This window comes from Nematolebias whitei, chromosome 1, assembly GCF_014905685.2.
Source record: "Nematolebias whitei isolate Nwh7 chromosome 1, NemWhi1, whole genome shotgun sequence".
Classification (NCBI taxonomy): Eukaryota; Metazoa; Chordata; class Actinopteri; order Cyprinodontiformes; family Rivulidae; genus Nematolebias; species Nematolebias whitei.
Genome location: NC_056498.1, coordinates 39143663 through 39156891, shown reverse-complemented (window position 1 = coordinate 39156891; position 13229 = coordinate 39143663). Strand labels below are relative to the sequence as shown.

General features: G+C 42.5%; 1 protein-coding gene across 1 annotated transcript in view; it reads right to left on the bottom strand.

The window, feature by feature from the left end:
• Window positions 1–957: 957 nt before the first annotated feature.
• The window catches only part of LOC119417205 (cytochrome P450 26B1), a 35708-nt gene continuing 23436 nt past the window's right edge, over window positions 958–13229 (bottom strand). Inside the window, exons 3-7 of the mRNA XM_037684423.1 lie at window positions 6731–6849; window positions 5492–5648; window positions 3856–4011; window positions 2553–2837; window positions 958–1737 (exon numbers count right to left, since the gene is read on the bottom strand). Of these exons, the coding sequence (XP_037540351.1) occupies window positions 1345–1737; window positions 2553–2837; window positions 3856–4011; window positions 5492–5648; window positions 6731–6849 (1110 nt within the window). The 3' untranslated portion in view covers window positions 958–1344. The remainder of the gene's footprint in view (window positions 1738–2552; window positions 2838–3855; window positions 4012–5491; window positions 5649–6730; window positions 6850–13229) is intronic.

The window sequence follows — 13229 nt, the reverse complement described above, 5'->3', positions numbered from 1 at the left end:
GAGGCTCGCTCATTCTAGAATACGTATTATTTTTACCTGAGTTTACGAACTAACTGCATCATTAGGTTACGTCATAAAAGTGGAACATTCAAGTTGATGCTTAAAGGCAACACGTGAGCCCGCAGGAAAAAAAACAACAAATAGTTTAAGGTAGAACGTGTCAGAAAAGGACTTGTGATTTGAAATCTGGTTATCAAAAATGTAGTTTTATTGTGTTAAGGCCTTCGAAATATTATCAAGTTCAGGTTGCATTCTCCCAGAAATGCATCTTCCTTCCTATTTACCTCGTTCTTTCACTAACTGTGCAATAGTTTGTTTTATCAGGGCAACCAGACATCGCAAAATAATGTTTCACAATCACTTCTCCGTACTACAGTCTTGTTGTTAACATTCCGAAAAACGTTCAAATTCCTAAACTGGTTTAATTTTCCAACATATCCAATCCATGATGAATTTCTATACCCATCTAACCATCCACGGTGTTTCCTAAACCTAAGGTTTGCTACAAGACAAGGTTATTAAAAGTGACTTCTGTCTCAATCACTTCATTTCTAAATATCCTTTTAGCACATTTTCTTGATCCAAACTGCATCCCTCATTTCCGAGACAAACTGTCTTCATTATCTGCATTGATACAACCGGCTGAAAGTATTTACTGCGTCGTGATACAGCTAGATACAACCAGCAACTGACTTTCCTAGAGTTTTTTAGCTGTAAATTGTAAAAGTCTGTTTATTATCAGGGCATCACAAACAATAAGGTTCAACAAAATGGTGGAAATGTGTTAGAAATACCAAAGTTCCTAAACCTTTAAGCTCTATTTCCTAACATAAAAAAGGATTTCATGAAATAGCCCAAAGTTTTGAGTTAAAATCTGGTTCCAACGACAGAGCAGCCACGAACTTCAGTTCAAGCGTCCAGCTGCCTGTGAGGCAACTACTAAGGTTCGCAGATTTTGATTAAGAACGAGAAGAACGTTAAAATATATTTTCATCCTCTACCCTGTTTCATCTCACCCCATTTCCACAACGCCTTTACTTCTCAACGCTTTATTTCACCAAAAGTCTCTTGTGCACTACTCTTGTTAAAATTATATTAGGTAGCTTTATGTACATATTTTGCTTGTATATTCCTTCAGAAAATACACAGAATAGAGCATAAAGAACTTTTTTGGCAGTTTTGTCCATTCTTACAGGCAAGTCACGACCATCGGCTGTAACGAGATGTGGACTTCAAGTCTGAACAGAAGCTCCAACTTGGCAAGACAAAGTGAAGAAGAAAGAAAAACCCATTGAGATGAATTTTTCCTTCTTTAAATCTTCCACTTACGAACGCCTCCCCCTCTCAAACTGTTGCACCCAGCAACTCTTCAGATTTGGCCATGATCTCGTTCTGGTTGGAGTCCAGGCCATAGAACTTGACCTTTAACCCATCGACGGGGTGAACCACGGGAACCGTGGTTATACGAGGGAACTGCCGAGTAGCCAGCTCGAAGCGGCTGGTGCTGGCCAGCTCGATGGCCAGGAGGCGAAGGAAAAGGGTGGCGAGCTGCTTTCCTAAACACGATCTGACGCCACCGCCGAAGGGCAGGTAGTGAAAACGCCCCTCTTTGTCCTCGCTTCGCTCCTGACTGAAGCGATCGGGATCGAAGGCTTCCACATCTTTGAAGACGGCGGCTGTGTCGTGAGTGTCCCGAATGCTGTACATCACACTCCAGCCTTTTGGGATCTGGACTCCCTGCAAGCAAACAAACAAAATGAAATGTAAAATAATTTGCTAAACGGCAGACTGCTAAATGAAAAGTTTGCTGAAATTTATTGAAGAAACTGAGTTAGTTAAAAAAAAAGATCTGGAAAGAAGTAAATTTAGCAAAACAGTAGTTAAAATTGGTAAAACAGTAGCTAAAATTTAACACTGGCAAGAGTAACTAAATGTAATAGTATATAGAAAAAGCTCAGAGTCCATTGTTTCTCATTTATTTCAATGAAGGAAAAAATTAATAAAAATGAATATTAAAAAAATATATGCTGCAAAACCAAAAGTCATGGTTATACTGTCCTGTACACGTTTAGCATTTTGATATATGAATGACTACAATAGCTAAAAGTATGCTGAAATGTTTTTACATTTGTGAATGCTGACTAAACGGTAACACAACTGGAACTGTGTGGAGTTGACAGATTTACTTCCTATAAGATTGGAAAAACAATGTCACAATTGTGTATTTTTAGTGTTTGAAATTAATCCTTATTTAGTTACAAAGGGCAAAAACATTTCTATAAGTTGAGGGTTTTTTTAAAAATGTTTTTGATTCATTAACTGACCATACAAAACGAGAAGAGAATGGAGCCAAAAATGGAGCCTTGAGGTACTCCACAATTAATCAGTTTGGACACATTTGAATGTTTTCTTAAATGGACGGTCTTATTGCGAAGAATTACTCTTTTCAGTAAAACAAAGGTCATTTGGGAGTACTGCTGAAAAAGTTGTACTCCAATCCCAAACTTTACACAAAGTCTACGTAGCTGATGGGGAAGAAGCCGAAGACTCACATCTAGTTCGAAGGTCTGCATGGCTGTTCGGTACGCCCCAGAGACGGGTGTATAGAGTCTCAGCACCTCCTTGATGACACAGTCCAGGTACTTAAGGCTGATGATGGTGTCCAGCCTCAGCTCGCCTTCTGGGCAGAGGCAGCCATTGTGGAGGAGGCCCCTGGATCTGAGCTCCTCCCTGAGGCGCTCCAGAACGTGGGGGTAGCGGAGGAGCGCCATGATCAGGGAGGTACTTGCGCTGGAGGTGGTGGCAAATGCGGCAAAGATCAGCTCGATGGTTGATTCCTGTGACAAGAAGAGGACAAACGTTGGTACATTTTTTTCTGTTTTGTCAATTATTTATTGCAATCGTTTAATGAAATATGAAATTTTGAGAAAATCCCAACAATCACTGATACTTTCCCTTAAATGCTTTGAAAGCAGCAAGAATGGACTTAGTTTACATTGTGGCGTTGTTTTTAATAAATAGAATTGTGGTGGAATCTGTTGTGATTTGGTTCACTTGAGGTTGGAGATGAGTACCTGTAGAATCTGGTACAGACCAGATCATTTTAATTTTGTCCCGATACGTAAATCTCTAGAGCCGACAGAGGGTGAACTGTAATGCCCTACCATAGAGACGGCTGTCATTTCAGTGGTAGTAAAGAGTTTCTTTACCCAGGTACTAACACTGGTACAAAATAAAACCAGTTTGTTTCCAAATCTTAGAAAGTAACGTGTATGAAAGCAGGAGGCGTGTGTCCAGTAACAACACTGAACGGTGCCACGCTGCTCCTTAAAGACCGTGGAATAAATAACAGAGACCAGGCAGCGTGCCTCACATTGTAAACCTCTCTGCCATCATCCGTCGGTGCTTCACCCAGCCCGAGTGTGTTTTATATACGTCAAAGGGCTGAAGGGGAAAGCCTGGGCCTCTACGACAGGGCCTCCCCAGTTCAGGTTGTATGTGTCTACAGCAGACCTCATTCAGACCCCTAGCAGGGGCAGTGTTGACTTATTTTTGGCTCTGGAGTTCACCCAGAAACCACAAAGAGCCAGGGAGAAGCAGTTTAGTTTCCACAGAATTCCTCAAATAGGTAAATAGAGGGTGTGCCTGTTCCTGACCGTTTTTTTTTTTTTTTTAAGTGTTTGCCTCTAGACATCAAATTAGCATCCCTTCATATCCAGTTTTTGTGTTTATTTGCTTAATCCTTCATCTGATTGAGTGGATTCTTGCATGTCTGGCCTCGGGCAAAAGTGTGCGTGCACACCCTGTCCTCCTCCTGTTTTTTTTTTCTATGTGTATGTGCAGTAGGTGTATTACCTTGAGCTCCTGCATGGTGAGCTCAGCGCCGTTCTCTTTGGCGCTCTCCATCAGGACGTCCAGAGCGTCGCTGTAGTCCTTCCCCTGTGAACACTGCGGCTTCTCCCGGATGGCTTTTTCTATGCTTTTCTGAAGGATGTCTCGAGCGCGGATACCCTACAAACATGTAGAACATTAATCATCTAAGGCAGCCAACTTATCTGCAACATGAGCTCTTACAAACAAACTATGTTATCATGCATTCAGATACTAAATGTATTAAACTTAAAGCAATGGTTCACCTTTATGTCAAAAGATCTGAACTATCACTTAAAACAAGGTTCCAGCTCAAGTTAGTGACACATTATGTGAGTTTAGGGTTAATTTGCTCACTTTGAGCCTTTCTGAAATATAAATACAAACTTTAAAAGCATTGCACTGCCGATCATGTCTGACTTTTAGAACAAGATCTTCTTATTGTGAGATATGACGGAGTTGTCAAACTGCGAGCTAAATGCCAAAGGTGGAGGAGTTCAAGAGTTCAATCCAGGTGTCTCATTTGGGAGTGATGGTAAGGAGATGAATCGAAGGATCGAGGCCTTGTCCTCAGTAATGAGAGTGTCGATTTGGTCAGCCAGTGTGAAGACGAGAGGTGAGTCAAAAGGCAGAACTCTTGGATTTATTGTTTTGTACATTCAAACCCTCACCTCTGGTCATGAGGTTTGGATTATGACTGAAAGAACAAGACCATACAAAACAAGAAGAGAACGGAGCCAAAGATGGAGCCTTGAGGTACGTCACAATTAATTAGTTTGGACACATTTGAATGTTTTTTTTAATGGACTGTCTTATTTCGAAGCATTACTCATTAATACAAAGGTCATTTGGGAATACCTCTGAAAAAGTTGTACTCCAATCCCAAGCAGCCAAAATTAGCCTCCTTTGCAGGGTGGCCGGTCTCAGCCTTAGAGAGAGGGTGAGGAGCTCCATCATCTGGTGGAGCTGCTGCTCCTTCACATCAAAAGGAGTCTAATGGAGGTTGGGGGTGGTTTGGGCATCCGATTATGATGCCTCCTGGATTCCTTGCTTTGGATGTTTTTTGGGCCTGTCCGACTGTGAGGAAGCACTGTGGCAGACTTGCTGGAGGGATTATGTATCCTCTATGGATTGGAAACACCTCAGGGTCCCCCAGGAGGAGCTGGAGTGTGTCTCTGGGGAGAGGGAGGTCTGGGTTTCTTTCCTGGACCTGTTGTTTCCGTGACCCAACCACAGTTAAGACGGAGATGATGGAGATGATTAAAATGGTATTTCCAGTCTAATGTGATGTGAGATCTCACATGATCCGTTAGCTCTTGGAGTCCATGTTGTGAATGACCGTCAGCTACTACCATCCTAAGTTTGAGCTCAATATCTGTTGAGTTCATTGGGATAAAACCATTGTTGTGTTTGCTAGGGTGAATTTACTTGAATTGAGTTGACTCCAGAAGTTGTAAATGTACATCTATCGATTAATTTCTGAAAATTTTATTGAAATCTGAGATTTTTTTGTTGGTACAGAAAAACCAGACATATTATTGCTTTGTCCTGACGTACAACGGCGGATAGCATCTATGCTGGAACTTCACAGAAAAGTCAAATCTCTGATCTGAACACTTACCTTCCTGAAGCCACTGAACGGCAGGTCGATAGGCAGGCTGAAGAGGTTGTTTACGAAATCCTGAAAGGTTGAGAACAGATGCCTCATTTCCTCCTCGGACACCCTGAAGCCCAGCAGCACCCTCACAGCCATGGTGAACGACAACCTTTGGCTCTCCCTGTGAAATGGCATCCGGTCGGTTAGAGCCAAACTCAACAAAAATCCCTCAAGAAGAATCAAAAGTAGACCGAACTTTTATCTTTTTTCATTCATTCATTCAACCTTTATTTAGAAAGATAAATCACATTGAGCCTCGAAGACTCATTTACAAGTGAGATCTGTTTAGACGGACAAAAAGTAATGAAAATGACACGTTTAGGATTTGGAGGCAAAACAAATTCCTATCAAACTCTTTCTCCTTGACCAAAGAGAAAGACCCTGATATTGAAAAAAACACCCTGCACATAGGCACAGTGACGTAGACATTTCGCAGGGGAGGGGAGACGACAAGAGTGGTGATCATGTCTTGGACACTCCAGAGGTACTGTAGGAGTTCTGATAAGAATGGTACAATCAAGTCAGTTCTCTCTGGTGAGATCCATAAACACACTTGTGCTGAGGTCGACCTGGAACAGCGCCAGAGAGAATCTGAGAGCCCTGAAATGATGACACAATGTTTATCTAGCCGGGTCCCTCTGATACGTAGGTCCGCAGACTTCCTTGGTGGGAGGGGAAGGGAGTGGGAAGCAACAAATGTTTTGGGAACAGGCAGAATTACCGATTCATGTCTGCCTTGAGTCTTCGCTGGTCCTCTAGAATCCCCAAAGTCCAAATTACAAAGTCCAGATGCAGGTAGTCTGACCAGGGCCAAATTTGCTGCTGACGACTTCCTTGTTTGTTGACAGACCAGGAATCAGCCGATTCCAAAAAGCAGGAAACCAGTTATCACAGTTATCCAGTTGTTTATGCATCCTTGGCACTTGTCTTCTCGTCGAGAAAAGTCGGCTTGCCTGAAGCTCGTCTTCTTGTTGAGAAAATTTTATCAATTGCATTGAGAGACCAACTGACCAGATCCATTGCAAAAATTTACGGTTTGGAAGACATGTAGAGAGAGGCTCTGAAGCAGTTTCACAGACAGGACAGAGCAAAGCGGAGGAGGGAGAGGAGGGAAAGCATCCGCCCTTGACAGGAGCAAGCGGCGAAATGTGGTAAATCTTTAGATTTTGATAGATGGTGTGAATGTGTGCACCATCGCTGTACCTGTAGACGTTGATGGGCTCTGGGTTGGAGCTCCAGACTCTGAGGTTTTCCTGGATGGCCTGCTGGATCTTGGGGAGGTACGACTCCAAGGCCTCATGGCTGAACACTTTGGCAAAAACCTGCAGAGACAGAAAGAGAGGCACATGATCGTTATTTAAATTACTCCAGGTGGATAAAAATCCATCGCATGTTTGATCAAATGTATAAATTAATATTTAATCTGAGATTTGTTTGGATCAAAGCTAATTGCATCCAAAACGGTGATCTTGGTTTAAAACTCTGGCGTAAAAAGTGGCAAGCACCGTGCATTTAATTCTATGCCATATTCCTGTTTATCCCCCGATTCTTCCCCCTTCCTTACAGAGACGTATACATTGGGGAGGTTTTCCCCCCAGTCAGCAGAACCAGAAAGACAAGCTAAAGAGAAAAGAGAAGGGGGCACATTTAAAGACTTTCCTGGCTGCTTGTAGGTTTTTTTTCTGTATGAATCAGTCACCAGTTGTCGGAGCTGTTTGAACAAATAACATTCCTTCAGATTTAACCTCCAAAACTGCCCTGACATGATTTAGAAGTAGAGGAACACAAATATAGCTTTTGTAGTAAAGCTGCTAGAACTGATCTGTATTTGGATGAATAATATTTTCACGTATCTAACTCCTCAGAGCCGTAGGAGACGGAACATAAAGGTGCTGCTTGTTGGCTCCGGTTTTTTAACACAAGTCTGAAAACAGTGCTGCGTTCAGTTCGAGGGGTTTTCTGGTTCCTCCGCCTCGAGTCCCACAGATTTTCCATCGCAAGGTTTTATTCAATCAGGAGTCGCAGTGCGATCTCGGTGACTGCCACACCTGGTTTGCATTTTCTGCTCAATGAAACAAGACTGGAACGTCTGAACAGGCACATTTTTATGTTGGACATTCTGCGTAATGATTAGTGGCCAATCGAGCCCATCAGCTCCCTCTGAGAGGATCACATTCGATGTGGGTTCACTCAGGAGTCACGTGCAGATCTGATCCCTGGAAGAGAGAGACTTCATGCTCTCCGATACCCAAATCTCAGTTCTTCTTTTCGCGGCGTAGTGTATGTTGTATATCTTACTACCAAACATGAAAACTGATAATTAAGAAGTGGGTTTCTGTAACCAACATCTCCCCGTTGCTCTTTCTGACTGGAATGACAAACAGTCCAAGCAGGACCAAGACCAAAGTGGATTGCCGCTATCCAAAAATAAAATCTCTAAAATCTTGAAGCTGCTCAATTCTGTTATACAATCGTTTAGTTATTTGGTTATTCACCACGTCAGTCTGGCTTCATTTGCTTCTCTCTCAACTGATCCAGGTCTGCTTTGGCCTTCCAACTTCTTTCTTTCTCTGCGTGCTCTGCTTGTTTTGTGACATCAGCACAGAGTATCTCCTAACCAGCCCCACCTTTGCTTCTTTGCATCCAGGCTGGTTGATGTGCTTTTATTCTCCACAGCTCGGGATACGGGATCTTCTCACCGTGTCTCAAATCTGTACAGAAGCTTTTACATTGGTGCTGCGGAGGAACAATGTCTTCGATTTCCAGACGCATCACAAGCAAACAGCTTTTTGGACATTAGGGCGGCACAGTGACTCAGTTGGTAGAGTTGTTGCCTCCCAGCGAGAAGGTTGCCGGTTCAAATTCCGGCCCAGGACTTTTCTGGGTGGAGTTTGCATGTTCTCTCCGTGCATGCATGGGTTTTCGCCGGGTACTCTGGTTTCCTCCCACAGACTTAAAACATGCATGTTAGACTGGATGGATGGATGGCTTATAACTAATGATGTCTTGATAATACCAGTCAAGACATTTTCACTGAACAGTACTGCCATAGCTGTCGCTCTCAATCCGATATACCTTATATGGCTTTACGTTGCACCACATTAACACAATGACTGCCGTGCAGCATCCATTGTGATGTACACGGTGTCTAAGCATCAGGTGAGGATTGTTCCGTCATTCGATGGTAAAAGATTCACAAAAAAACACCCTGGTCTTTTGGCACTGAACATTCAAGTCTTGCACAGAGAAAACGGTTGCTATACCAGTCACATGTACCGATACGGAGTTGACATACAAATCATATTTCCGATGAGAGCGAGGTTCTGCTGTTCCTTGAGTCCAAATAGAAGTTGAATGGAAAGAACAGAGCTTCCACTGGGATTGTATCCCAGACCAGCGAGGGATCGCGTGGTTCTTGAGGTCGACTCTTCAGCCACCAAACCATCTGTTGGGTGCTCATCCTCCCTTATTTTGTTCTTCCTCGTTTTCTTTCTTTTCTGGTGCCCTTTAATTTTCTCTTTCTGTCTTCTCGTTCCCCTGAACCCTTCATCCATCCCTCTGCTGCCCTCATGATAAACGTCTGCTGAGCCTCGCTGCACGAGTGAGTTACGTCCATGAATACGCGTATAAACGTTGCGTGCATTGGAGAGGTTAGAGCGGATCACCTGAGGCAGAACCCTAACCGTCATGACTTTAGTTCATCTGGAAGTCGCAAGCTATAAATGTTTGGATTTCATTCCAGATTTTTTTTGTCCAACAACCGCTGGATGGAACACGTCGACATCATCCTTTTGGACTCCTCTTCTTGTGGTTTCAGCTCAAGACTGATCGGGCAACATATTTTACATTCCAGTGAGAAATGCTCTCAGATCGGTAAAAGAAATTAAAATTTATAAAAATCCTGTGTATCCAACTTTTGACTCGTTTTCTAAAAAGGTAGCTGGAATTTGTTTTAACTCGGAGGGAACACCAGTTAATGTATGCACCTGACCACTTCTGTTTTATTTTATGTTCAGAAACCAAAAAATGGATTTGAGCAAAACTTCATGAAATTGAATGCGTAGAATTTCTCAAAGGAATGCGTATCGTCTACCACCTTTCATACTTTTCATGCCATAGTTTAAGCAGCTACTACCACATTACATTTTAGCTGAATATGTGTAAAACAGCTTATTAACCACGGGACAGATCTTCATCATCAGACTTCAGTCTACAACTGATACCTTTTAGAGTCAGCCCAGTTTAAGATGGCCACCACAGCTGATTGACAAAGCCAACGCAAAAACGTCTACAAGTCGGGAAAATTGACTGAAACCTTATCTCTGACTGTCAATTACAACATGCACACTGAAAGTTACGACTCACGATACATTTGGGGTTGTCCGTGGATCAGAACGAAAGAGGAGTTTGCCGCCAATTGGACCGACGGTGGTTCTGTTACGAATTCCTGTCGACAAATCTTTGGGCAAGACCTAAATGTCAAGTTAATCCTGATCTGTGCACTGGTGCGAGAACGTGGCGTCCAAAGTAAAAGTGCTTTGAGCGGTCTAGAAAACCGCTACATACAAGCCTTCACATCGACCGTGAGAATACGCATAGAAGTACTCGCAAGACTCGACAAAAACAACTACAGCTTTGTCGTTTTGCAACAAAAGATCAGTCTAAAGCTCTGACATGAAAAGTGGTGGGCGACATGCGTTCCTTCAAGGGAAGGCTAGTCCTTTAATTGGACTGGGTTCCTTCAGGACCGTGGAAAGATCAACGAACCAAAAATCATGACGCAAACAGAAGAATAAGACGAAGCCAGCAGCTTAGTAATTAGTGGATTTCTATGCTTTGACTCTGTTAAATAGACAAATATGTTAAAAAAATAAGAAACAGACTGCGTTAACACACACACACACACACACTCCCAGAGACACACACACACACGCACACACACACACCCAGAGACACACAAAGGAGTCCACATTGAAAGGTGATTAGACATAAATTCTGGTTGAACCAAAGGAGGTTGTGTAACGTTGTGAATTTAGGCATTTAACTCGTCTGTAGAGGATTATTCATAATTGCTCAATTAGGCTGAGCACTTTGCCCGTTCTTGCACACACACACACATACACACACACACATGGAAACACACACACACACACACACACACACACACGGAAACACACACACTCTGACATAAATAGACGTGGAGCAGAAAGACTGAGCTACTGTAGGACCGGTCAGTCAGAGTGTTGCAGGCTGAAAGGTAACTACAGGTCATGCACACACACACACACACACACACACACACACTCAGAGAGAGAGAGAGACACACACACACTCACAGAGAGAGAGACACACACACACACAGCAACGTAACCTAGCTGCCAATCAAATGAAGTTTTTATGCCGTGTCACCCTGGGATGATCCAGGTTCCACTCCAGGGGGAGGAGATGTGGAGCGAGGGGGATTGTTCAGCGCAACAGTTCTGCTGCACCACAAATACGTGACTGTCTGCAACACACCCACACACACACACACACACACACACACACACACACACACACACACACACACACACACACAGACTCTTACACAGCTGTCCTAATAACGTCCATATGTCTTAAATTATGTGAAAGTGCTGCGAGCTGCTGGTTCCACAGACATGTAAAGACTCCTTTATTCTTTGCTCTGCCCTCACTCCTCCCACCTCTTCTCCCCTCTGCCTCCCTCTCCATCCATCCATCCATCCATCCTATTCATCCATCCATACAAACATACATACGTACATCCATCCATACTATTCATCCATCCATCCATACATAAATACATCCATCCATCCATACTATTCATCCATCCATCCATACATCTGTCCATCCATCCATACAAACATACATACTAATGTACATCCATCCATACTATTCATCCATCCATCCATCCATACTATTCATCCATCCATACATACATACATACATGCATCCATCCATCCATACTATTCATCCATCCATCCATCCTATTCATTCATCCATACATACATACATCCATGCATGCATACATACATACATCCATACATTCATCCATACTATTCATCCATCCATCCATACTATTCATCCATCCATACATACATGCATACATACATACATACTATTCATCCATCCATCCATACCATACATACATGCGTACATCCATCCATACTACTCATCCATCCATACATACCATTCATCCATCCATACATAGATAAATACGTACATTCCATCCATTCCTAATCCCCCCTTTTTTTCAAACAACCTGTACTGTGTACATGTTTCTGTCATCCCTTTGAGTCTGAGATCTCTTGGTATGAGGGTCGGCCCATCTCAGCAACCAGGTGAACTTAACGCTTCAGGGTCTGTTTCGAGGGTTTTTCCACTATCTAGTCTTTTTTTTTTTCCCCTCGTGTTAAATGTAGAGATTTGAGAATGTGTGTGTTTTCAACAACAAAGTCCATGCTCAATAATCCAGGTATACAATCCAACATTTTTCAGTCAGGTCATCTGGACAGTTTCTTTTTTGTGCTGAAACGTTTCACCTTCGATCCAGAAGGCTTCATCAGTCAAGGAAACACAACAAAACTGATTCTTCCCCCAACAGCTTACTCCAAATTGGAACAAACCAGTTCTGCTTGTGATAAGATGGTGTGTGTTTCAAAGTTTCTAGTTCTGGCTCTTTATGGAAAAACATTCTTGTTTTAGACCACGCAACAAGTTATTTTCTGCTGTAATTTATCATCATTTATCAGAGTTCAGATTTTTGTGAACACTTCAGCCATCGATTACTCTGAAATTTGCACCATCTCAACCAAATGTCAAGAAATCATTGACGACAATCTGTTTATCTGTATGGATACAGCGCATTCTGAAGAGATATACTGCATTTAGATCTTTTTTTAATTGAAACAAGATCTTGTTGCAAACGTAATGTATAGCTTTTCAACAACTCTCTTCCACATTTGCTTCTAGGACCTTCATCTAGATGAAGATGAGAATAAAACCAGGAAAAACTGGAATCTTTAGGAGTTTTTTTGTTTTTTGAACCAGCAGTGGATTTAGAAGCCAAAAGCTCTCATATTTAATTATCCCTTTAGTTTGGATGTTAATTTCTTGGCAAGAAGGGGAGACCCAGATTGAACTCAGTTAAAAATGGCAGTGCCCTCTACTGGTGATGATGAGAAGTACATGATCTGAACCCAGACCAGCTTCTCCTCTAACACACTGCAGGCTTTTCACCACATCCTTTATTCCTCATCGTGATAAACACAGCAAGAAGCGACTGGTTTTAGTTGCTTCAAATGAACGCAAAGGTCCATTTCTGGTCTATTCCCTTTGTTATTCCCGTTTCTGTCTCCCTGCAATTTTGGGATAGATGTGGTGGTTCCAGAGGAAAGAATAACATGAAAGAAAGGGGGAATAGTGGGAAAAAAGAGGTGGGAAGGAGGCAATCTGTGCAGTTGAATAGGTAGAGAAGTGAGGGGCATGTCAGAAAGTGGAAAATAAAAGAACATTCTTCCGTTGTAGAGGAACACTTTTCCACTGCTGGTCAGGTGGAGCTTTTTGACCTTCACTTGAAACCATCATGCTCCAGGTTTTAAACCGACCGGAGCTCAGATCAGTTCGCTTGTATTCATCCAGCTCAAATTATGAACCATGAAGTCATTTAAAGAAATATCTGATT